The sequence below is a fragment of the Myotis myotis genome, unplaced genomic scaffold, assembly GCF_014108235.1.
Source record: "Myotis myotis isolate mMyoMyo1 unplaced genomic scaffold, mMyoMyo1.p scaffold_m19_p_4, whole genome shotgun sequence".
Taxonomy (NCBI): Eukaryota; Metazoa; Chordata; class Mammalia; order Chiroptera; family Vespertilionidae; genus Myotis; species Myotis myotis.
Window position 1 is genome coordinate 123,466,795 of NW_023416346.1, and position 25,585 is coordinate 123,492,379.

Genomic DNA, 25,585 nt, shown 5'->3' on the forward strand with positions numbered 1-25,585 from the left:
TTAAGGCAGAGAGCTTAGCAAGGGCATGTCAACAGCTTCTCATCCAACAGTTTGAGTCACTAGTTGCATCCAATGGACTAAGTTGTCTTGGCCTTGTGGAGACAGTTTCAGTAACTAAAAGCAGATGGTTCTTACCTGCACCAAGAGATGTAGGCCTCTCTGCCATTAGCACTACATCTGTACAATTTCGGAATTCTCCTCTCGAGAAAAATGAGAGACAGAGGAAAGTGTGGGCATGGTTTGAGAAGAGTCTGACTTGATCTCTTTGAAAATCCGTAGAACTTCTCATGTGCTTATTCTCCAGGGAGAGTCAGAGGCTCTCAAAATTCAGCAATTGTGACCTCTCTAGACATCCTTTCTGCAGTTGTTTAAGAGATCAGTGTGCGGACACAAGATGCAAACAGCAAGGGGCTCTGTGGCTGTAGACCTGGCGCAGAGTGGAGGGTTGAAATCTCCTGGAAGGAAGGGATTAGCCCATCAAAGAGAAAAAAAGATTTGAGAAATTCATTTACCCTGAAGGCTTAAGAGGGAATGCAGGTGAGACTTACACCAGTGTCTTTCCATACTCTCTCTCCCAGTTTTATCTTGTACCCCGCTCAGAGTTTCAAAAGAAAGGAGAGAATAGGTGAGCCTTTAAACCCTGACCTTAATATCTCCATGCACATTATTAGGAGTAAGAGTTCTTGTCATTTATTGAACTGAAGGAATGGCATTAAAATATGTGTAAAATTATTTATCTAGTACTTGTATATTTCTCAATTATTTGTAGTTTATTAAGAAAAATTCTTGCTTCTACTTATATGATTATAGCACCCAACTCAAATTTCAAAGAATGTCACTAGCATATCCTTGATTTTTCTCTTGAGAATAAATATCACCTGTGATAAGAAAATAACTTGAAAATATCCACATAGATTTTGACATGGCCCTGGGGCCATTAAAGAATGTCAGAATCCTAATTAGTCTTTAAATGATCTTTTTTTTTTTTTTTCAGTAAAGAACTTCTGCTTGGAGGAACACCATTTCAATATACTATTTGTCACCTCATTACTTAGAGGCATTTGTGGAAATCAAAACATTTGAGGGCCCAGGAGCAGCACATTGTCTTGGAAGGTGCTCAGAGCTTTGAACAGAGGAGAATTATAATCATAATCCTGCCCCTAACTAGATGCTAGCCTGGGGCAAATCACCTTTTCTAAGCCTTTGTTTCCTCATCTGAAAATGGGTTGTAGTAGATGATCTTTATAAAATGAAAATTAGTAGCCCATGTGGATCTACTTCTTTGCCTTTCTTTTCTGAAGGGGCAGAGCCAAGGTCTGTGGCCTGCCTGACTTGCAAGCTCATGCTCGTGCCAGGACCTCATAAAGCCGCCCTAGGCTGTTTGCAGGCTGAACAAGGCGAATGGGCAAGACTGCCAGGTCTCTTACTAGGAAAATAGAAGATTCCTCTTCACTTTGCAAAATAGGAGACCTTTGCCCTTAAGAAACTTCCAACTTCTGCTCCAGCCTGGGCTTTTCTGAGTGCCCCACCCAGAGACCCACTGAGGAGGTCTCAGTAGCAGCACTTTGAAGCCTCCTCCTCAGGGCCCCTTAGTTGGGCAGCAATTGTCCAAAGACCAGCGCATTTTGGCTCTTGCTTGCCTTAATACTCCCTCCCCGTTCCCAAACACAAAAATATTGCCATTTCCTGGAAAGTGGTTTTGGCTCAAAGCCTGATAGCTATCCCACACTCTTGAGCCAGCTTTCCTTTGGGCCTCTGTTCTTTTATTTCATTGAGAGTTTGTTTGTTTGGGGGCTGACTGTGCTGCCTCCTTTATTTGTACCTGACGTAAAGGGCCTCTGGCAGGTGCCCAGGCGGTGCCCCCACCCCTCACCACCAGCAGCCTCTGCTCCATCTCCCCTGCCTCCACTGTACTCAGATTTGGTCACAATTTGCAGTGCAGAACCACAGAACCACTTCTGGTGTTTTGTTTTCTGTTTGTTTGTTTGTTTGTTTTTCTTTTTTGCAGTTTGATAATATTTTCAGTGTCTCTTTTCTTAAGTCAAGGGATAACTAACATAAAACCCAATTATTCTTAAATGGTCAGATGCATCAGTTTTGACAATTGTGTGTACCTGTGTAAGCACCACCTGAAAGAGGCTATAAAATATTCCTATTACCCCTGAAAAACCCTTCCCCCTGCCCCCTCCCCAGAGCAAGCACTTTCTGATTTCTATCATTATACATTTTTTGGCCTGCTTTTGGACTTTGCCTTAATGAAATTTTATAGCATGCACACTTTGGTATCTGGCTTCTTTCGCTCAATACAGTGTCTTCGAAGCTCATCTATGTCATGGAATGTGGCAGGAGTTCACTGCTTTTTATTGCTGAGTAGAAGTCCACTGGTGGGTGTCACACAGCATGTTATCCATTCACTTGTTGACAGACATTTGGGTTGTTTCCAGTTTGTGGCTCTTATGACCAGACTCCTATGAACATCTGTGTACAAGGTTTTGTGAATATATTTTCATTTCTCTTGGGAAGATACTTAGGAGTGGAATTGCTGACCTAGAGGGTAGCAGTTGTTTAACTTCAGTGGAAACTGCCAGATAGGTCCTCAGAGTGGCTTTACATTTTTACCAGTAGTGTACCAGCAAGAATCCCAGTTGCTCCATATCCTCATTGACTTTTGGTGCTACGGGCTTTTTAATTTTAATCGTTCTAATGGATGTGATATGATTCCTTGCTTTTTTAATTTTAAAAGACATTTTAAAGAATTTTCAAGCATGTTGACCACTACCAGCTCAGACACTAAAAAGGTCCTTCGGGAGGGAAGGCCAAGTATTACATTTTTACAGACAGGAGGTTTCTGCTCATCATCCTGTCCCTGAATCAGCATCTTTCCAGCCTTGAGGGCTGTCTGTGGGTTGCTTTAGGGCAATCTCAGAGCCAGAGCCCCAGAGGGCCCAGGCTGGGCAGGCGTAGGAGTCAGGCCAGAGTCTCAGAATGGAGAGGGGAGGGGCTCCTGATCAAGGAGCTCAGAATCACACTGACAGCCAGTCTCAGGGTAAATTGTGCTGCACACACACAGTGGAAATCTGACATGTAAGTAGCCAGCAGGCACAAACCCAATGATGGCGAACCTTTTGAGCTTGGCGTGTCAGCATTTTGAAAAACCCTAACTTAACTCTGGTGCCGTGTCACACATAGAAATTTTTTGATCTTTGCAACCATAATAAAACAAATATTTATATTTTTGATATTTATTTTATATATTTAAATGCCATTTAACAAAGAAAAATCAACCAATAAAAATGAGTTCACGTGTCACCTCTGACACGCATGTCATAGGTTCGCCATCACTGCACAAACCAGTTCCTAGGCCTGTGCTAGGAAGTCCCAGCCAGCTGTCCTTTCAGCTGCTGTGATGACACATTGTATGAAATTTCCACTTAACACAGATATGACAACATTTCCAAGGCAGAATTTTGCTACCTTCTAGTTGATGTAGGCAACTGGAAGTCCTCCAAAACCAGGTAGTTACCAGGCATGGGACCACTTAGGTGGCAAGTATCAAAATCATCCTTGGAGTGCTGGCTGTTGGCTCTCCTGGATTTTCCAACACTATGCACACAAAATGGGGAATGCCTTTAAAATATTTTAGCTATCCATATATCTTGAATATTGCTAAATTTTCCCATTTGTTACAGTCACCACATTAATTAGCAAGCCACCCATTTTACCACCAAAAGAACATTTATAATTTTCCCTGTGTTCTGTAGCCAAGCCTCAAGCATTAATGGAAATGAAGCGATAACTGGAACTCTGCTGGCTGACTGGGTTAGAGCTTCACCTAAGGCACAGACAGGAAATGTTCCCACTGTAGGTGCTGGCGCCCTTACTATGTAGAAAATGTTCTGATCAATTCTCTCCAATGTGGCAATGACCCAAAGACTTTACACAGATCGGTGTTTTGGAAAGGAACCCAGAAAGAGGGCAATAATGTTGAACACAAGGCAATAGCTTGCTAGTGGTGAAATTTCAGTGGTTGGTGGAAGGGGAGGCTACTATTTAATGGGAAGTCTTTTGCCTAAGAAATCAATTATGTAGGGCACCAAGGGAAAGCTGGCCCAGATCCTTGAGCCATAGATGGTGTGCTCCCCCAAGGGAAAATCCACAGGGATCTTTCCTAGAAAGACTCCAGTGTGGCTGGGGAAAGGGCAGAAATCCCAGGCCTCCCTGTTCTGCAAAACAACAAAACATCTAAGGGAATAAAGAGAGAAAGGGGTGTTGTGGTCTTAGCAGTTTCCTCTGGCCAGATGCCAGGCATGCCAGGTCCCCGGAGTCTGTTTGCCTGTGTTGTGCCAGGACCCTGCTGCTTCTCCTTCCCCCACTCCCACCCACTCACATGGATGAGGGCTGCCTGCAGAGCTGGGGGAGGGGAAGAAGGCTGCTGGCTGGCCTGCCTCCTCCTGCTCTGTGAAGGCAGCTCCACACCCCCTGCCCTCTCCACCCCCACTAGCTCTATGGATGCTAATGAAGTAGACTCAGTGGATATTTATTTATGCAGGAACCAGGAAAAAATGGCCTTGAACCCATATTAATGAATCCATTCAAGTCAGGAAGAACAGCCAAGGATGTCAGTGCTTTTAGTGCAGAAAAGTTAACACATGGAAGCTCAGAATTGGGTTCTGGGCACTTGGGCTGCTACTGCAGTCTGGCTATCAGCTGGTGGGGTTCAAGATGCTCTGAGGCTGCAAGTCAGTGTGCCCCCAGCCCTCCCTTTGCATACTGTATTAGTTTAGGTAATGATAGCTGCTGTTGCAGACAAATTGAAAGTGTACCAGGGCTCAAACACAATAGAAGTTTATTCTTCATTCACATAGAGCCCCAGATGGATGCTCCTGATGGCCAGTGGCTCTCCTTCAGACCATGATTCAGTTATGCAGGCCCTTCCATCTTGTGGCTCTACTATCTCCAACAAGTGGCTTCCAAGAGGTTCTTGTGCATCAAGCTGAGGTAAGGAGAAAGAGATTAGAGCACCATGTAAGGAAGGTTTGTTGAAAGTGGTGCACATCACTTCCACCCACATTCTGTTGGCTAGAATTCAGGCACCTGACTATCCCTAACTGCAAGGGAGTCTGGGAAATGTAGTGCAGGCAGAAGAGGAAGTAGGTATGGTAAACATCCAGCCAGACAGTCATAGATGAAATACAAGGTGTGGCAAAAGTAGGTTTACAATTGTGAGTGTGTGAAACACAGGTTATTCTTTTACAGTGTTATTATTTATTGTATTATTTTCTTTTTTTAAAATATATTTTATTGATTTTCTACAGAGAGGAAGGGAGAGGGACAGAGAGCCAGAAACATCGATGAGAGAGAAACATCGATCAGCTGCCTCCCGCAAACTCCCCACTGGGGATGCGCCCACAACCAAGGCACACGCCCCTGACCGGGATCGAACCTGGGACCCTTGAGTCCGCAGGCTGACGCTCTATCCACTGAGCCAAACCGGCTAGGGCATTTATTGTATTATTTTCCATGTGAACAACTGTAAACCTACTTTTCCCCCAACCTATATATTCCTGGGGAGGCTGGGAGTGAAGCCCTGACTGGGATGCAAGCTGGTCCAGAGGTGTAGGAAGGGAAAGTTGGGCTCCAAGAAGAAATGAGAGTACCTGTGTCCTTCAGGGTGAGTAATGGCTGGCTGCTCTGATAATGGTGAAGGGGCAAGTTCAGGGCTTGGCCTGCCCCAGGTACAGAAGATCAAGGAATTCCAGGCTCTGGCTAGAGGTGAGAAGACACTTCCCCTTCTTCCTCCCTTCCTGCCTCCCCTGCCCCCACATATGGAGCCAGGAACCTTTGCCCTATCTTTTCCTTACCACCCCAGACCTGCCTTCTCTGCATTGAATGTTGTCCACATTCTAGGAAACTCTTTCCCTCCCTCCCATCAAAACAACCATACCTGGGGACTCACAGATCTGTTTGGGGGGAAAAAAGGACCAAAAAAACCTACAAACCAATTCACACCAAGATGGTACTGATCTGCTGGGTTGCTGAGAAATTGAGAAGAGAAAATGAATGTAAAATACCTAGCAGGGTGCCTGGCACATAATAAATAAATCTTAATAAATCATTTATTTATATAATCTTGTGTGTGTAGAAGAGAGGAGAGAGAGAAGGAGGAGCTAGCACAGCCCTGTCAATTAATGTCCTTTCTCCTCCTCTCAACTTTCCTCAGTACTGCATTATGGCCTCCATCAGAACCTCTGAAGACATCAAAATTGTGTTGGCTGAGTTAGTTATCCTTTGGGGCACAAGGTTAATTGCTGAATGGAAATTTGTAACACCCTTTGGATGAGGCAGACAGCTTTCTAATGTTCACAGTACCCTGTCTCTCCTTCAAGCCCTCCCCAGCCCTGTGCTTCAGCTGCCCAGTCCCACACTTTTCCTCTTGTGCCTTTCCTCCTACACTTCTGCCCCACCCCCACTCCATCATCTCCTCTGCTGAAATCTTACCCATGTGGCAAGGCCCAGCTCACATGTCACTTCCAGGAATAAAGGTTTAATGACTGAACTCAGATGTGGAGCAGGTGAGGAAAAAGGAGGATCACCATGAATCTTGCTTTGGGGATCCGCCTTGGGTATTAGAGGGACAATAACTAACCTCTTTCAACTCATCCACCATGGGAGTACAAGCATACGTTCCAGGAGAATTCTCCACTACCAAAGAAAATAGGAAATAATACCTATAATCTTCATTGACAGCTAGCCAGATGTTACACAGCAGCTTTTACTTGCCCCACCCAAGCTGTTTATGCTGTATTAGCTGCATCCACCATACTTGCTTTAAAATAATAAATATAATGAGTTCATTAGACTTCAAAAGACTGACCAACCCTAAGATTCTTCATAATGCATTGTTCTGCTTTTGAGAGAGCTCACCTCCAGCCAGAGGGGTGCTTTTGACAAAACAATTCCAGAAAGCAGACTCCCTGTTTAAAAGATGAGCACTCTCCACCCTCTTCTTCCTGCATTGTCTTCGTACTTCTTGGGCTGAGGTTATTATTATTGTTATTTTTAGGCAGTGTGCAGCTGATAAAGCGAAGTAGTATATGTTTATTGATTGTTTTTTGGTCCCTGAGTTGGAATAGAAGATCACCAGAAGAGACACTCCTTCTGTGACTCATCTCAGGAACATCTTACATTCTAGCCAGCACAAATATGATTAAAAGAACTCTCTTGAGGGCCCCAAAGGAACACATTAGCCAAGCAGTCAATCTCTGAACCATCTTGCTTTTGGAAAGAGAGCCATCCCTGGCCTCCTTTTGTGCCTGGTTCTTCATGGGATCTCAAGGCACACTTCTTGTGAACTGATGCCTCTGTTCACACACCAGGAACTTCATGAGTATGTACCTCCAGGGTCCAGAAATTTTAGCAGTACCTGGACTTGTCCTTACATCATGGTACTTCATAGTCCTTACTTACCCTGTTACTGAACTAGCTACCTCCTGCAACTCTGGTTTCTGTCTTACCAGGCTTGGAAATTATCATAACAGAGTGTCTTCTTCACAGAGGTCATAGAAAGTATCAGCAATTGGGGAAACACCTTGCCATGGTGGCCTGACTTGGTGACATTTGTGTCATCACATAATAACCACTGGAACTTTCTAGGGCATGGCTGGTGTAAAGCAAATATGGTTGGTGCTTTGCCCTTATGTCCCATGGGACTCTATATCTCAGGGGTGGGGAACGTCTGGCCCGCAGGCTGTATAAGGCCATGGAATCATTCGGCCTGGCCCTGCCAAGGCATTAGGGGTGAGTTAAATGTTTAACCAAGTATAGCAGGCTAATTTTTAAGTTGATGATTTTGTATGGCCTGTAAATTATGTTATCAATATCCAAATGGCCCTTGGCAGAAAAAAGGTTCCCCACCCCTGCCATATCCCCGTTTACTGCAAATACCTGTGACTCTCCCTGAGGACTTCCTTTGTGTGTGTCTCAAAAGCACACTAGGCCTGCATGCTGGGCTAGCTGGAAGTGCCAATAAATTGACACACATTCCAGGAGCATCCCTTGATCAATAATGGATGGGTTTTGGTGAATATATGTACCAACTCCAAGGCATGTGTTCTCCACTGTCTCCCAGCACCCCCCTGGAAAACTGATGAGCCCTTTCCCAGTCTCGCTGCTTCACTCTACTGGTGTTTTCTGTGATCTTCTCCCAAATAAATTACTTTCAGTCAAATAAGTCTGTGGGAGGAACCCTACTAAGATAACTAGCCAGTTGGATTCACCAAAAGCCAAGCTTCCTTCTTTACCCTCCTCACCATGTCTACCATTATTGGTGATAGTCTAAGTTTCCATTGTGGCTGTAGCACTGCAGTAGCATGTTGTGCATGGGGTAGAGGGTGTGTGGGGGAGAGATAATCCTTTGAGAGCCCCTAACTTATGCATAAAAGTCTGGTAGACAGAAACCAGAGTTGCAGGAGGTAGCCAGTTCAGTAACAGGGTAAGTAAAGACCATAAAGTACTGTGACATAAGGACAATTACAGATACTGCTAAAATCTCTGGACCCTGCAGGCACATACTCATGAGGTTCCTGGTGTGTGAACAGTGTTTGTGGATTGAGTCTATAAGGGAATGAAGAACCTACTTGCATTCACTTCGTCTCTTAGTTATGAGTGCTTACAGGTTGAGGCTATGTCACATCCCTTTTTAAAACCTCAAGTGCCTTTTAATGGAGCCAGCATACTTGGTCATAGTTGTAGGCTCTTGTCTGTATGGAGAGATTTCAAGACAATTAGGAAGGTCCCACCCCATGATTGGTATCTGAAACCCCTCAATTAGAGTTTCATTTGTTTGTCCATAGCTTTATCACTGATTGCATTATGTTTATTATGCCAATAAAGGAAACATAATTCCAGAACCTATCAGTCACAGACCTCAGTGAGAATGAGTTTATTAACTTCTTTCTAGAAAACCCAATTTTGATGGGGGAACCCCACTTCTAACTGCCCGAGGAGGGGTAAGAGATAGACAAAAATAAAGATTAGGCACCAAAAAAAGATACGTGTGTGTGTGTGTGTGTGTGTGTGTGTGTGTGTGTGTGTGTGTTTTCTAGGACTGACAGAACAGCTAAGTCACAAGTGAATGTGGTTGGTGGCTTTAAAGCATGGGAGAAGCTTCCCTCAAATTCGGATCACTTTCATTATGTGCCTGCTAGCACTGGTAAACACATTCATATTTTTCCCAATTCTCATTCTACTAAGAAGCTCCATTCCCACCTCTCCCCCAACAGCATTGCGCAGTAACCAACTGTTGTAGCTCAGCAGCGTCCTCTTGTGGCCAGCTGAATAATGCTCATTCGGTGTTTTCAATATAGCTTCCTATATCTGTTTTACCACTTCCAGCTGAGCAGTCTCTTCCTCATTTGGACTTACACATACTTTTTAATCTTCTCCACCTTTTTCCTTCAACTCTTGGCCAATTATCTTAGAAAATATCTTTGTTTTCTGTCTTCCTCTTGTTCTTACCCTCTTCCTCTCCTCTTCCACCCGGCTCTTGTTTTTGTTCCTCTTGTGAGTGAAAAAATGACCCTAATCCCACTTCTGAGCAGAAGAGACGAGCTACTTAGGCCCCTCTTGTCAACAACCAGAAGGAAAACTATAGGATCTAAGTGAAATTATATATCATAGCCAATCAGCAGTAACTTCAGAAACTTACAATGCTTGTGGTGGTAGAAAAATTCTTTTCCCCTCACCCTTGGAAGCTCTTCTGGCTGGTCTAATAATGAAATTAAAATGAGACAGATTATGTTATGGAGAAAATGACCAAATTTTTTACATATGTGCATATGTGGGTTCCCTAAAAATATGGGACCCCAGGATACATTGGGCAGCTCAGTCTTATCTACCATTCTAGACTAAGGAGAAGGAGGCACGGGTCTGGGACTTCAAAGGGAAAGCAGGAAATTTACAGGTAGATGAGAAGGAGTAAATATTTGGTAAACAAATTCTTGCCAGGCCATCCAGAAACAATGGGAAACAGACTTACTTGGATCCTCCCTGTTGGCCACACTTAGTTCCTATGTGCTGAGGTGAATAGGCTGAGGTTCCCTTCCTGAAGCAGGTTTTTCTACCTGAATTTATTTATTTTTTTTTAAATCCTCACCAGAGTTTATATTTCCATTGATTTTTAGAGAGAGTAGAAGAGAGAGGGAAAGACAGAGAGAAATATTCATGTGGGAGAAACACATCGATTCGTTGCCTCCTGCGCAAGCCCCCACCAGGGCTCGGGCTGGGGAGGAACCTGCAACTGAGGTATGTGCCCTTGACCAGAATTGAACCTGGGACCCTTTGGTCTCACAGGCCAATGCTCTATCCACTAAGCCAAACTGGCTAGCGCTACCTGACTTTCTTTAGGCAGGTAAAGTAAGAGGTTAAAAACAAGCAAACAAACCAAAAATCTCTTCTTTAAATTGGTGGACTTTGTTTTCAGCTAGAAATAATCTGCATGCCAAGGTGATGCATTCTGAGGAGGCTCATTCTGGACCCCAACATGTTTGTGACTCCATATTCAAGATACAAACGGTTCTGGCTACCTCTTCTTCCTTCCCCAGCCTTTCAGTTTGAATGAGAAATAGGGGTTTTTTTAATATTTAATTATTTTCCTTTTCATTTCCAATGCTGTAAACAATGGCTTTCTATTTTCAATGTAAATGTTCAATATTTCAGCTATGTTGGGGATTAAGTGAGTTTTTGTAGAAACCTTACCATCAAATGCAACATTAATTCTTTAGTGAATGTTTTCCCAGTTTTTAGCAGCTGATTTTAAAATGAATCTTTGAACAAACAGGGTTTAACTTGGGAACTGAATGTACAAACCTATTGGGATCATTATGCTACTTAGGATGCTCAGAGGAAATTTGAGCAGTGGATCTGATAATGATGGCAATGGCTCTGGTGATAAGATGACAACAATAATGATGATGATGGTGGTGGTGATGGTGATGGTGATGATGATGATAGCCATATTTTACTGAGCACTTTCCATGTGCCAGGCACTGTGCCAAGTACTTTACATAGGTTATTCCCTACAACCACCCCAGCTCTTTTTTAATCCCTATTTTTCACAGAAGCTTAGAACTAACTTGCCCAAGGTTACACAGCTCAAAAAGGTAGGCAGAGCTGAAATTTGAACCTAGGTCTGTCTGAGTTCAAAGCTTGTAATTCTGACCACTCGCACAGGGGACACAGTGTCCAGGATGAGGCTGGCACTGTTTCTGTGCCAGTGATGTGAGGGGCCCACATGCACTAGAAGAAAGGGAAAATCTGAACTCCAGTCCTTTGTACTTCACAAATCTACACCCCTTCCTTCTAGTTGACCCCTTAGACTCTATTTCTGGCACACTAGTCTCTGGAAAATGTCCTGCTAATGACACGAGATTATAAACAGCCCTTTTCCCAGAACAAAAATTTAACCTTTGAATCTCAATCTAATTAGAAGTATTTTTTTTTCTTCCAAAAGCAGGTTTCACCCTGCTTCTTTGTTCCGTGTATAAGAGGTTTCTCTTTTGCCAGATAAATCTCCCAAAAAACCCCATAGCTTTTTAAGGCAACAGACCTTGGCCTGAGACCTTAAATATGACCTCTGCCTGTGCACAAGATGGCTGCTCCGGCAGCAGCACCTGAGGTTTGTTGGGGGTTCTGCATGTACAGCTGAAGGCTCTGAGGCCTTGGCTGGATCCAGGAACAGATACTCACTGACTCTCACAGCCCACTATCCAAGTGAGTGTGCCCTACCACACAACAGCTCTTCATGGTTTTTCTCCTGTGATTCTGAGATGCACCTCTCACCTTCCGCTGAGGTTCACCAGGACTTTAGAAGGGCACTTCTTTTCCTTTAGTTTCAGAGGCAGCCCTCTCTGGAAAATAAGCATTTCTCCTATATCTTAGAGAGGTCCCTGCACCAAAGTATTTTTCTGCTGCTGCCTAAGGGCTAACATTCTTCTTTAGAGACTGTTCCTTTACCTCTGCAAGAAAATTGGGCCTTGAAGGAGCCTTGTTAGGAGCAAATAACCCTGGCAGAATACCAATTTGGGAATTGAGCCAAGAGAGGGCAATGAGCCTATGAAGAAAACAGTGCCAGGGTGGAGGAATAGGAAATGCCTGCTTGGCACACAGTAGGTACTCAGATAATTTTTTTTTTTAAATCTTTATTGTTCAGATTATTACATTTGTTCCTCTTTTTTTTCCCCCCCATAACTCCCCTCCTCCCAGTTCCCGCCCCACCCTCCGCCCTCACTCCCCACCCACTGTCCTCATCCATAGGTGCACGATTTTTGTCCAGTCTCTTCCCGCATCTCCCACACCCCTTCCCCCCCCCCCCCCCCCGCCCCGGAATAGTCAGTCCATTCCCTTTCTATGTCCCTGATTCTATTATAATCAACAGTTCATTCTGTTCATCAGATTATTTATTCATTTGATTCTTAGATTCACTTGTTGATAGATGCATATTTGTTGTTCATAATTTGTATCTTTACCTTTTTCTTCCTCTTCCTCTTCTTAAAGGGTACCTTTCAGCATTTCATATAATCCTGGTTTGGTGGTGATGAACTCCTTTAGCTTTTCCTTATCTGTGAAGCTCTTTATCTGACCTTCAATTCTGAATGATAGCTTTGCTGGATAAAGTAATCTTGGTTGTAGGTTCTTGGTATTCATCACTTTGAATATTTCTTGCCACTCCCTTCTGGCCTGCAAAGTTTCTGTTGAGAAATCAGCTGACAGTCGTATGGGTATTCCCTTGTAGGTAACTGAGTTTCTTTCTCTTGCTGTTTTTAAGATTCTCTCTTTATCTTTTGCTCTTGGCATTTTAATGATGATGTGTCTTGGTGTGGTCCTCTTTGGATTCCTTTTGTTTGGGGTTCTCTGTGCTTCTTGGACCTGTACGTCTATTTCTTTCACCAGGTGGGGGAAGTTTTCTGTCATTATTTCTTCAAATAGGTTTTCAATATCTTGCTCTCTCTCATCTTCTGGCACCCCTATAATTCTGATGTTGGTACGCTTGAAGCTGTCCCAGAGGCTCCTTACACTATCCTCGCATTTTTGGATTCTTTTTTCATTTTGCTTTTCCGGTTGTGTGTTTTTTGCTTCCTCGCATTTCAAATCATTGACTTGATTCTTGCACTCCTCTGGTCTGCTGTCGGGAGTCTGTATAATATTCGTTATTTCAGTCCGTGTATGCTTAATTTCTAGTTGGTTCCCCAATATAAGATCGAGGGTCTCATTAGTTTTCTTGTAGATCTCATTAAGTTTATCGGCGGCTTCTAAACAGTTCTTGAGAGACCTTAAAAGTGTGGTTCTGAACTCTATATCTTCCATTGACAATTTTGTCCTGTTTCTTTGTCTCCGCATTTTGTTATGCTTCCTTGGTGCACCTCAGATAATTTTTGAAAGGATAAATAAATGAACGGATGTGAACCTGGTTCCCTATTTTAGTCCTACACCCAGGCCTGCAAGGCCCCAGGGTTGCCATAGGTTCTTTGTGAGCAGGCTGGAGGTCATCAGGAATATGAAATGAGATTAGAAATACAAAGATAGCTCACACTTTCCACCTGGGTGAGAAAAGAGGCAAGGCAGTCTCCTATATCCCTCTTGTGCTCTGGTGGAATCCAGTCAAGGCCACCAACAGAAAACCAGGCCTGTGAGCTGTTGGTTCTAGTTGTGAAAATTTCCCTGTATTCTTCTGATTTGTACAGCTTTACTATTTCTCTTTTCAACCAGATTTTCACAAAACTATTTACTTGCTGAGGCCCAGCCCTAACCTGAGACCCAGCAGAGACCACATAGTAGGTACATTTGGCATATAGTAGGATGTCTTTAACCCACAGAGACTGCCCTGCAATGGGAAGGTTAGTCCCAAGAGAGACAGACCTTGCTCTGACTGAAGCTGAAGAGGTCTTCTTATCTTCTCCTTTTCTTTCAGCCTTCCCTCCACTGACCTTGTTTAAAGACAGACCAGAACTCTGAGAAGAACCCACCTTAGTTCTCCAATGTCTCAGTTTTCAGCATTCCTGGTCCCTCCCTACAAGCTGCTCCCCTCATACCCCTGTGGCCTAGCCTTCAAAGTTCCAAGGGTGGGGGAGGGGTCTTCTTAGTGGTCATGGGAGTGGCCCAGCCAGACCCACCCCAGTTTTGCCCTTTCCCCCACCCGCTTGTGTACTTTCCTTCTTCTCTCAATTCTCCCAGAATGCCCACACTTAACTTACCCATCCTTCATGGTCCACAGCAATTCCTACAAGGCTACGCTTTACTCCTCAGTAGACTCCTCAGTAGACACTACTCTTGGGAGGCCTGAGTTAACTTTCCACCCCACCATGAGAGTAGGGCAATATCCCATGTTACAGAAGAAACTGAGTCCCAGGACATAAAATCTCTTTCCCACAGTCATAAAAAGCTTGTGTGTATACTAGTATGTATCTTGAATTTCATCTCTTCTATTTCAATCTCTTGTCTATTAGGTATCACAGACTCAAGGGTTTATTTCATCTTTTTTTTTTCATCAATAACCTCACCCATAAAATTCTGTTTGACATTCTTTTTGTTGTTTAAAGTATTACAAACAGTAGTACATATGTCTCATTTTTCCCCTATTCCCCCTGGCCTCCCCTACCCCCCAACCCATGCCCTCCCCCTTCTCCCAGTGTCTGTGTCCATTGATATCCTTATATTCTTAACCATTTGAAATAGAATGGATGGAACTGGAGAGCATTATGCTAAGCGAAATAAGACAGTCAGAGAAAGATAAATATCACATGTTCTCACTCATTTATGGAATATAATGAACATCAGAAACTGATGAACAGAAATAGATATAGAGACAAAGAAGCATTGAACAATCTGTTTGACATTTTGACAATTGAATCAGAACATCTCACATTCTTTGGTGTTCAGTGCTGGTAAAGATAGAGATTTAGGAAGGGACCCCTTAGGCTCAAGTGAAATTTGAAACCAAAGCCATGGGTGAGGGACCAGGCTTTTGAAGGAGCAAGGTCCGTGGAGCCTATGAACTCTACAATCTCTGAACCTCATATAACCTCCAAACCTTAGCTTCCTGCTCTGAAAAATAGGAGTAAACTGGACCAATAACCCCAAGACTTTTTCAGGCAGGGGGACCCTGGAACTCTCACTGGGTCTTGAGAGCATCATCTCTCTAATTGAGTTGCAACTTTTTCACTTTTGCACTCCTATCAGAAAAAAGAATTGCACATCCCTTCAACATATTATTAAATTATATGTCTTCCTGTATTTATTACATATGTCATAAAATAGAAAATTGGAATAAAAAGGATAAAGTCATAAAATGAACGTAACTAAGTTTTATGGAAACCCTCGGATTATCTTACCCCACTCTCTGGGAAAGCCTTAGTGTTCCCTGGTGTCATTGGCCAGTTCATGATGCCCACCACTTCCTCTGTCTGAATTACCCACCTCTTTCATTTTTTCACCAGTATTACATAAAAGCAAAGATTTTCACTCTATTCTCTCTGACAGAACTTCCCCACAGCCACTATTTATTCATCTTCATGAAGGTGACACTAAGTCATAAACCGCATGGCCACCACTATTTTAATAAATTAAGTAACATGTTTACTTAACAGGGAGCTCATTTTCAAAGCTAACCTGGGTAGTCATATTCCTTTTGGAAAGCTGTGTAGATCTCTGGGTGTAAAAAACAATTGGCCATAAAGTGGGTGACTATTTAGTGTATTCTTTGTATTGTAAACAAATTGGGAAGACATTCATGTGGTAAATTATGTTCACAGCTTCAGTAGAAAGCCCCTGTGCTGATGTCTAAAATTCAGAAAATGTAATCACTGGGGCAATTGACATTTATTACACCTTATTGGGAGAGCTAAAGCATTTTTAACCCAGTTGGAATTACCTATTAGATATTTAGTGCATATCAGGTCCTGAATGGTGAAACCATATCCATGTTGTATTAAATGATGAAACTTACGTTTTGTTTATTTAACTACTAGTAAGTGGCTAGTAATTTTTATATAGAATTGGGTCAGTCATTGAGAATATAGCTGATATACAAGATAGAAAGTAGAAAATAGACTCAGAATAGGGTGTTGTTGGAAGGGGGTAGGATTCTTATCAGAGAGTCCCAGGGAAGTCATCTCATCTTCTCTTGGGGGTAGGGAGACATGGGGAGACACTGTGAGCCTGTGGGGAACTTGAGGGAGTTTGAGATTGATGGCTTTTGTGTTTTCTGTGAAGCATGAAGCAAGGTCAGCCACAAAGAAGAAGGTTGGCTGACCAGCTGCCTTGTTCTCTGGCCTTTGGATGAAGGGTTCCCGTCTTGACTACATATTAGAATCACCCAGGGAATTTTTAAAATCCCCAATGTCCTAAAAAACTCCAATGCCTCAGCTGTACCCCAGACCAATTAAATCAGAGTCTTGGTGGTGGGACCCAGGTATCAGTCTTTTTTAAAGTTCCCAGGTGATTCTAATTGCAGCCATGTCTGAGAACCAATGCTAAGCCAGAATGTGTCAGATTTTAATGTGCACACAAATCACAGGTGCTTGCTGGTATGCTGATTCCAATTCAGGATGTTTGGGCGGGGCCAAGCTCTCAGGAGATGCTGCTACTGCTCCAAGGACCCCATTTTGAGCCACAAGGTTAGAGATGACCCAATTTTGACCTGAAGTGACTGATAACTGCCTACAGGCTCCACAAAGCAAAGCTGTGAAGATTCTACAGTTGGAACACACTTATCTTCAGAGAATTATCAGAATATATACGTGTGTGTGTGTGTGTGTGTGTGTGTGTGTGTGTGTATATATATATATATATATATATATATATATATATATATATATATAAATGCTTTAGAGGGAAAAAATTACCTTGCTGTACAAAACCTACATGAGGCTTATTTTAGTGGAAGAGGAAAGCAGGCCACATCAACAGGCCATTGGGGTTGAAGGGAGCATCACCAGGAGCAGGGCCAGAGACCTAGGCCTTTCCAGAATTCCTATATTGAGATAGAGGCCAGAGGAGGAAACTTTGAAGCTCACACTGGGTCAGCTGGTTTCTGGGGGTGGAATCTGTCCATGATAGCCCTTATCAGTAAGATGGCTTTCCTTGAGGCTCAGTTCACTTTTCCAGAGACCTCACTCCTGTAGTCCTAGGGTCCTCACAGGGCCCCCAAGAAGGCAATTGCCTCTGACTTGAGTTGCTATGAGGTAACTAACCCCTGCCCACCATACCAAATACCCATTCCTAAAACATCTGTGCAGGAGTGCTTTCTGCTGTGGACTGGGGGCTTGTGGTCATCTTGATAGCTGCTTCTGTGGTGCAAATGCATTCAAATCACAAAATAAAATCAGTCCCCTCTCAGGAACATGATCTTTGAGAGAGATTCTCAACATGTCCCAGTGCCATTGTCCCAATTTCCACCTCAGAAACAGGTTTTGCCTGGGATAGTCTCAGGGACCCTACCGTGGATCAGTGGGGGTTCACAGTCACATTCTGAAGTTCCTTCAGTTTGAGTTTGTGCAGGCATTTCAGGGGCCCATGAGATCATTTAGGATGTGGCTGAAGGCATTAAGAATGAGAGTATTAGGTTGTTTGTGTGTGTGTATGAGTGTGTGTGTGTGTGTGTGTGTGTGTGTGTGTGTGTGTGAGTTAGAAAGTGTCAAATGCCCACAGTGAGAAAATAGATGGACTCTAGGACCTGGACAATAGTTAATTTATCTGAGTGGTCAAGTGTTTTCACTTTTTAAATTAAGCCATAAATGAATCCTCATATAAAAATGTCCACTTATATGGAGGCCCATAGAGTGAAATGAGTGCTTTGTGCAATGCTCTGAAAGCAGCAGGCCTGAGAGGTAGGCATGGCTGGTGGGAATGTCTGGTGGGGCTCAAAAGCAGGGTGGGTCACTGACTGAAGTTAGACCTCAGGTCATCTTCTTCAGACTATAACTCCTTATAAGGAAAGCAGCACACATGTGGCTTTGCTTGGTTCTTTTTCTGGGTATGTCAGAGAAACACAGGAACCCAGGATGAATTCATAAACACTCACCCCTGTCGGACTTCTTTCTGTCCACAAAGTGCTTTTGCATCCACTGTCTCCTTGGAGGCTTCTACTGGCTGGTGAAGTAGGTGGCTGCCATGTTACCCTCCATGATTCCTGTGGGGCCTGGCCCTCTGCTCTTTCCACAATGAGTGTGGTGACATCTGTTTTCATTTGCCTCAGGGGAGTTTTAGTTAGCCTTTCAGGGCTGCAGTTTCCTCATCTATAAAAAGAGTCAGGAAGAGGATAGAAATGTAAACTTTAATGCCCCTTCCAGTCTTAAACTGCCATGATTCTATAAATGGTGGGCCTATAACAAGAGCCTGGGCATGAGAAGACCAAGCTCAGAAGGGTATAGATATTCATTCATGCTCTCCTTCATTCTGAGCACCTGCTATTCACAGGTACAGATATGAAGATGAGGTGGTGAGACAGTGCTTTCCTCCTGAAGACACAAGTAAATAGGCAATCCCAGTATGAAGAGAAGGTCAGGACTAGACAAGGATAAGCCTGGGTTCTGTGGGAGCTCAGTGAGTTGGGGGATGTCTCAGAGGATAAGACCCCAAAGTCTAACAGGTGAGCAGGAGTTTTCTGGGTGATGGCAAAGGCCAAAGAGCACTCCAGACTGAGGGGCAGATCCTGGGATAATCCACCCCTGGCACACTTAGTTCTTTGTAATAGTAAGATGAGGGGTTTAGGTCTCTGAACCCAACTGCTGCCCCAGACAGTCCTGCCCCAACTCCCCATCTGCCCTGGGCCCTGAGGCTTTTCCTCAGCATCTCCATCCAGGAGGCACGTGGCTTACACTGGGCTGCACCCAACCCCTAGTCCCCAGCCCTCCCTCCCCAGCCAAGGGCCAAGAGGGTAAGAGTCTCCTGAAACCTGCAGATCCAGATTGCCCACTTCTCACTGCCATGCTGCCTTGTTAACCAACCTACCCCACACTCCTAGTGGTAATGGGCACAGGAGAATGGGTGGGTGACTTCATTTAAATCCATTTGCCAACAATGTTTTAAAACTCCAAATAAAATGTCCCCGGTAGCCTCTGAAGAAATCACTGCCTCCTTCTGCTTGAGCACTAGTTGGTGGCTCTTGAAACACTCCTTGATTTGACTAACTTCTCTGCGCACCCCACACCCCATCTTCATCAGCATGGAGGACAGGCCTTCTCATTCTCTCTAGTTATTATCTTACTTCATGGCTCATCTGAGGGAGAGAGACTTACCCTTTGAACCTGCATCCCAGAGCTGGTTGTTATTCTCAGGGCATGCTCTGCCCATACTGGGTGCACTCAGGCCACCCCATCTGTTGTCCCCTAGTTAAGGTGCCTACTAGCAGGGTGAATGACAGGGCAGGAGGAGCAGAGAGAAAGAAGTACCTGGTACCTACCTGGTACATGGTGGAGAGCTGGGACTCTCTGCTGGAGGAAAGGCAATATCAGCAAGGGGTGGCTTTCTGGAGAAAGGGCTAGGGTGCTCTCAGGGCTTCCATTGGCTGAATCATCAGACAGGTCCAAAGCTATCATGCGGAAGGAGGCGGAAGTGAGATTTTGTCCCTTTGGCCTTAAGGTGCACACTGCTCACCCCCACTGCATTGTGCCCTGTCCTGCAATCCATCTGGCCTCAGCCCTGTTCACAGAGACTTGAGGCCCTGGCAAGGGGGTCTGATGGCCTCCCTGGAACTCATGGATACTGACTTACCCTCCCACCCACATGACATCTGTCTCAGGAAGGCAGGATGTGGTAGATGGGTAACTAGAAACAGGCTGAGAAAATAGAGGCCTCCTAGCCATCCTGTAACATAACCATAGCCTCTTTGGGCTGCACTCACTGCCCAGGGATAGGAACTCTGGGGATCCTTCAGCTCCTTCCCTGACAAAAGGGACTGAGGAAGTCCCTGGTAGAAAAAAGATGAGCAAATATTCAATGACTTTCTGGAAGGAACCTGGCCACTACTTTGAATAAATGTTATTCTCAAGCACTCTCTCGCACACACCTCTGCAGGGAACTGCACTTGGTGTTGAATGAAGAACTACAGGGGCCTCTCTGCCAAGAAACGAAATGCACGGAAGGGTGTTTGTGGCCCTCACAGCTTCCACAGGAAAAAGGAGCCTGGAATTGACCCTGAATTCTAATCCTCCTCACATTTTGAGCAGGAAGGTTCCAGGGAAGTTGCAGGCCTAGTACCAGGGCTAGACAGGGGGAGGAGTGACGTTTTGCAGGAAGAAATGAAAGCTGGCACCTAAGCTGAATGTGTATTCCAGGAGCAGGGAAAGGAGGCATTGAGAAGTTGCTGTCTCTCCCTTGGTGGGGGGAGTGTTAAGGGAGGCAGAGAGGGAAGGAGGCCACCACATTTGGAAGGGTGGATAGGTACAGCCCATGATGACAAAAACAGTTTCACTGCTTGATTAATCCTAAGCCCACAGGAAACACAGAACATGACTTCTCTCAGTGACTTCCCTTGCAGGTCATTAGAAGCTACCCCAGATGGGTGGTCATGGGTGCCTTCTCTGACTGCTGTCCTTGTCCTTGCCAACCCCACCCAGCTTCTCTTCAGCCTTTTCTCACCACTTCCTGATAGTTCTGGCCAGTAGGAGGGATGGGGCAGACCCTACTGGAGGAGATCTTTGGTTCTCAGGGCCTTCGCAGGGCTGCTAGCGAGTAGGCCACAAAGCTTTGTTCTGCTGATGTTGCTGCCTCTTCTGGCATAATTTTGATGCCTTCTCATGCTAGCAAATCTCTGTCTAATCAAAGGCATGTGTCCACACTAGAATGTGATCTACTTGAAGGCAGGAACCTTGTCTGTCTGGCCCATGACAGCATTTCTAGCCCCCAGAAAGTATTGGTATGCAGTAAGCATTCAACAAGTTAATTGGTTAGTTGAATGAATGAATGAATGAATGAATGAAGCAATGAATGGATGGTGTATTGGAAATATGGTGTTTTTTGGACTGAATCAGGGAGAATTCCTCTCAGGAAAAACAGGCACTGCAGCTTGGGCAAGGTCCCTCATCTTCCTGGGGACAGGCTGCCTCCCTACTCTGCCCCAAGTGCACTATTGGCCTGCATGCTGGGTCACCTTGTGGTTTCCAGAGGGCACTTTGCCCCTAAAGAGTCAGGCTCTGGAGGCTTCCTCAGAGGCACCACAGTGATCCCTGCCAAGGGCATCATCCACCAGTCTTTCTCCACAAAGTGATGCTTTGCATAGCATCCTTCCTCTTGCCTTCTCCTCCTCATGCTTCACAGAAACTCCTTGTTCTCTGCATGTGACACATTTGAATGATCTAGAAACATCACAGAGTTGTTCATTTGTTAAAGATGCTTCCTGTAGCAATGTCTTGTTTGTTTATTTCCAATCCCATGGTGTGCTGGGCCAGCTCTCTTACTTGTTTTTGAGGTTGTGCTGGTAACTTGGTGGTGAGCAAGGAAAGACTAGATGATCACAGGACTAAAGTCTATACAGTTCAGAGAGGTGAGGTCTAGAATCAGAGATGCAGAGTGAGACTGAGGATTATTGAATTATTATTGATCCCAACCAGACTCCAGGGCTGCACAGATCCTGGAGTTATACATGGTGCCTGCCTTCTCCATGGTAACCAGGCTAAATATGGAGGTGTTTCCATGGAGAGTCATATTGGCAGCTGCAGCCCTGCTTCCTTCAGGAAGCACCTGTGCTGGGTTCTTTGGCCTCTCCAGTGGCCAGTGCAATGGACATTAAGGGAGTGTATCTCACCTCTGAGGATGCTTGTTTCCAACAAGTGATTCATTTCTCCAGCCCTAGAATCATCAATATCCCCTCCTTTTGACAGCTAGACGTTAGGAGAGGTCACAGATCAAATAGATGGCGGCGAAAGTGACATTGGATCCTATGAGCATTCATGCAAGTTTTGCATCTTCACTGGTGGAAAATTATGAAGAAAGGGGATGTCACTGGTAAGAGGGAGATGGTGAGACAACTGTAATGACTCTCTTGTCTAAGCGCACGGCTCTTCCCCTTATCAAGCCTCTTTTGGAATAATTATTACTGCAGAGTTTTGTTTTTAATTTTTTTTAAAAAAATTTCAATTACAGTTTTGGGATGGCCCTCTTCCATTTTCATAGAACAGTCTAATGTGGTGGGGGTTTTTTCTGAAAGGACAGACTCTACTGCCTATTTGAATTTGAACAAGTCACATCTCTGCATATCTTAACTGTCTGATATAGCAAAGTGGAATGACTCTTTGTGTCTGTTGAAGGCTAAACATATAAGCTGAGTATGATGGTTAAAATACTCTGTTTAACCCCACTTAGCAATTTAGTCATTACATCATCTCTGTTTATATCAAAATCCTCTGTTAAATTGGAGCTCTTCATGCACAGCTGATCACATCAGTGTGTTCGTATATATTAGGAAATGCCTATAACATGTATGTATACATAGAGAGATGGGTGTACTCCATGGTTAACTAAGACATGGAAACTTTTAAAAGATGTGAAGATAGCTCTTAGGGCAATTATAAATTGTCTCTGAAGGAAAATTCATATTGTGTGTTCTATGTTTCAGGTTGAGTGACATCAAAGGTGAGTGATGGATGATCTGCAATCACAGAACCTCTCCATGGACATGACCAACTCCTCTCCTGCCTTGGCCAATAACAGACTGGAGAATGGTATGGCCCAGCTGATCACCACAGAGGCCTGGAACATCAACTCCACAGACCTGGTAAAGAAGGCGCTGGTGACGGTGCCGGCCCCATCCATTCTGAACCCCCCAGCTGAGTCCCAGAGCGGCATGGCTCTAAAAGTGGCGGCCACCGTGTTGCAGCCCCTGTGCCTTGGGGAGAGCCCGGTGGTGATGCCCATTCACATGCAGGTGGAGGGAAGCTCTGCACCTGAGCTCAACCCTAATGGCAATGCCACCTATGTTATGACCACACAGGGCCCTGTGCAGCTGCCCGTGGTGCTGGAGCAGCATGTCTTTCAGCACCTCAACTCCCCTCTGGTCCTGCCACAGGAGGCCCCATGCTCCTCCAGTGCCATCCACAACAACCTCTTCCAAGCAGCCGAGGACCCCGAGGCCCAGCCCCAGCTCCTGGACTTGCGCATCCCCAGCCAGCCACAGGAGCCCACATTGCCATTTGAAGCTGTGCTCCAGAATTTGTTTCCCTCACAGAGCACTCTTGGCTCCCCACCCTGTCAGCCTCCTCCTGGATATGCCCCTGTGCCCCCCCAGCCCTTTAACTCCCCCTTGTCCCCCCTGGTCCCACCAGCCACCCTCTTGGTGCCCTACCCTGTGATTGTCCCCTTGCCTGTACCCATCCCCATTCCCATCCCCATCCCAGTGCCTCAGAGTTCTGAGTCCAAGTTCAGCCCCAGTTTATCCAAGCCGCCATCTTCCTTTGGCCTACACCCCTTTAAAGGCACTCAGACCCCTCTGGAGAAGGAGGAACTGAAGCCCTTTGACATCCTCCAGCCCAAGGAGTATTTCCAGCTCAACCGCCACACAGTCATCAAGATGGGAAGTGAGAATGAGGCCCTGGATCTCTCCATGAAGTCAGTGCCCTGGTTCAAGGCTGGCGCAGTCAGTCCCCCAATCTGCCAGGAGGATGCAGCCCTAGACCTGTCTCTGGCAACCCGCCGGAAGTCTGAGCCTCCCCCTGAGACTCTGTATAATAGCAGCAGGTCAGTGGACAGCTCATGTCACAAGGTGCAGGAGAAACTGCACAGAGGCATGGAGATGCCTTTTGCCCCTGCCACACCCCACGAAGCCTCAGCCATGATGGATAGCCACCTGGGCAGCAGTGACACCACCCAGCCATTCAGCCAGCCCAGCCAGTCCAACAGCGAGGACAAGGCTGAAAATAACATTGAGATGGTGAGCAACTCCCAGGCAGCCAAGGTGATTGTCTCGGTGGAAGATGCCATGCCTACTATCTTCTGTGGCAAGATCAAAGGCCTCTCGGGCGTGTCCACCAAAAACTTCTCCTTCAAAAGAGAAGATTCCGTATTTCAGGGCTACGACATCAACAGTCAAGGAGAAGAGTCCATGGGAAACACAGAGCCCCTTAGGAAACCTGTCAAAAGCCGGAGCATAAAATTCAAGAAAATGAATTCCCAGGAAATACACATGCTCCCGATCAAAAAACAACGGCTGGCCACCTTTTTTCCAAGAAAGTAAATAATGTGCGTGTGTGTGTTTTTTAATTTTATGATTATAATATGGAGAAAGGTGCACTGGTTTTATAAAAAGTCATTTAAAACAAATTATCTTTGTTAATTATTTTGGGGGGTAATTCGGAAGCAGGAAGGCGAATTGGCTCTAGAGGCCCTGTAAGCTAGCATCATTTTATTTTTTTTTTATTTTTGACTTTTCACAAATGAGTAAATAAGAGCAACCTATTTTTCAAGCAAATTGCACATTTTTTGCAGCTTTAATGGAATATTGGGTGAATCAGAAGGGTAAAAAAGCTATTTTCATTGCCACAAAGTGCTTTGATGATGTAATACCTAATAAAGGGTAGGCTGAATATTTCACAATAAATGTTTGTTTGCACTAATTGGTTACAGCATTCTATCATTTTTAAATTTTGCATTCCTTAACTGACATTGTTTGGCCTAAGCTGTTGCTTGTAAAGCACTACAAGTTCTCTGTGTTTAGAGACCTAAGCTCTTCAGGCATGTTGGGCAAAGGAGAATTCTATTGGCCTATGCCTCCACACACAGAGGATTAGGAATATGTATGACCTTGATCAAGTCACTTCCCCCTCTAGCTCTCACTTTCTTCATTTGTAAAAATGTGGCAAAGGGTGTGGGGTTGGAGGAGTTGAGTTTCAAGTATCCAAGGCCACTTCCAGTTTACAGAGACCCTAGTACAGCCGTGGGCAAACTATGGCCCTGGGGCCGGATCCGGCCGGTTTGAAATGAATAAAACTAAAAAAAAAAAAAAGACCGTACCCTTTTATGTAATGATGTTTACTTTGAATTTATATTAGTTCACACAAACACTCCATCCATGCTTTTGTTCCGGCCCCCCGGTCCAGTTTAAGAACCCATTGTGGCCCTTGAGTCAAAAAGTTTGCCCACCCCTGCCCTAGTGTGTAAAATTCTGTGTCTGAACTTTCTCTAAAAGGATGGTTTTTAGCTGGAAATGACCTTATTTTCAAGGGCAATAAAAGCATTTTTCTGAATGACCAAAAGTCTTGAAAATCAAATATATTACTGAAGGCCACTCAGAAAGAGAGCAAAATTTGTTGCTGGTGGATGTGGAGATGTCTTACCAGTACAGTATTCCGGGCCCTAGGTAGATATTTGGGAGTAGGTTCTGAGAGGGAAGAGAAAGTCATTTCTTATTAGTTTAGCACAGTGGTTCTCACCTGGGGGTGGTCATGGCCCCCAGGGAACATCTGGCAATGCCTAAAGATACTTAGGGTTGTCACAGCTGGGGAAGAAGGTGCTGCTGGCACCTGGTGGGTAGCATCCCACAACACACAGGACAGCACCCACCAGAGAGAGCGATTCAGCCCAAATGTCACTGGTGCCA

General features: G+C 44.8%; 1 protein-coding gene across 5 annotated transcripts in view; it reads left to right on the forward strand.

Moving 5' to 3' along the window:
• Positions 1–24,989, forward strand: part of RAI2 (retinoic acid induced 2) — a 67,129-nt gene extending 42,140 nt beyond the window's left edge. For 2 of the 5 annotated variants that reach the window (XM_036305794.1, XM_036305795.1), the window contains exon 2: positions 22,610–24,989. In XM_036305794.1, the coding sequence (XP_036161687.1) occupies positions 22,634–24,223 (1,590 nt within the window). In that variant the 5' untranslated portion in view covers positions 22,610–22,633 and the 3' untranslated portion in view covers positions 24,224–24,989. Of the gene's footprint in view, positions 1–4,865; positions 4,999–19,597; positions 22,000–22,609 lie in introns of those variants that run through there. The other 3 variants (XM_036305798.1, XM_036305796.1, XM_036305797.1) reach the window with 3 other exon arrangements.
• The last annotated feature ends 596 nt before the right edge of the window (positions 24,990–25,585 follow it).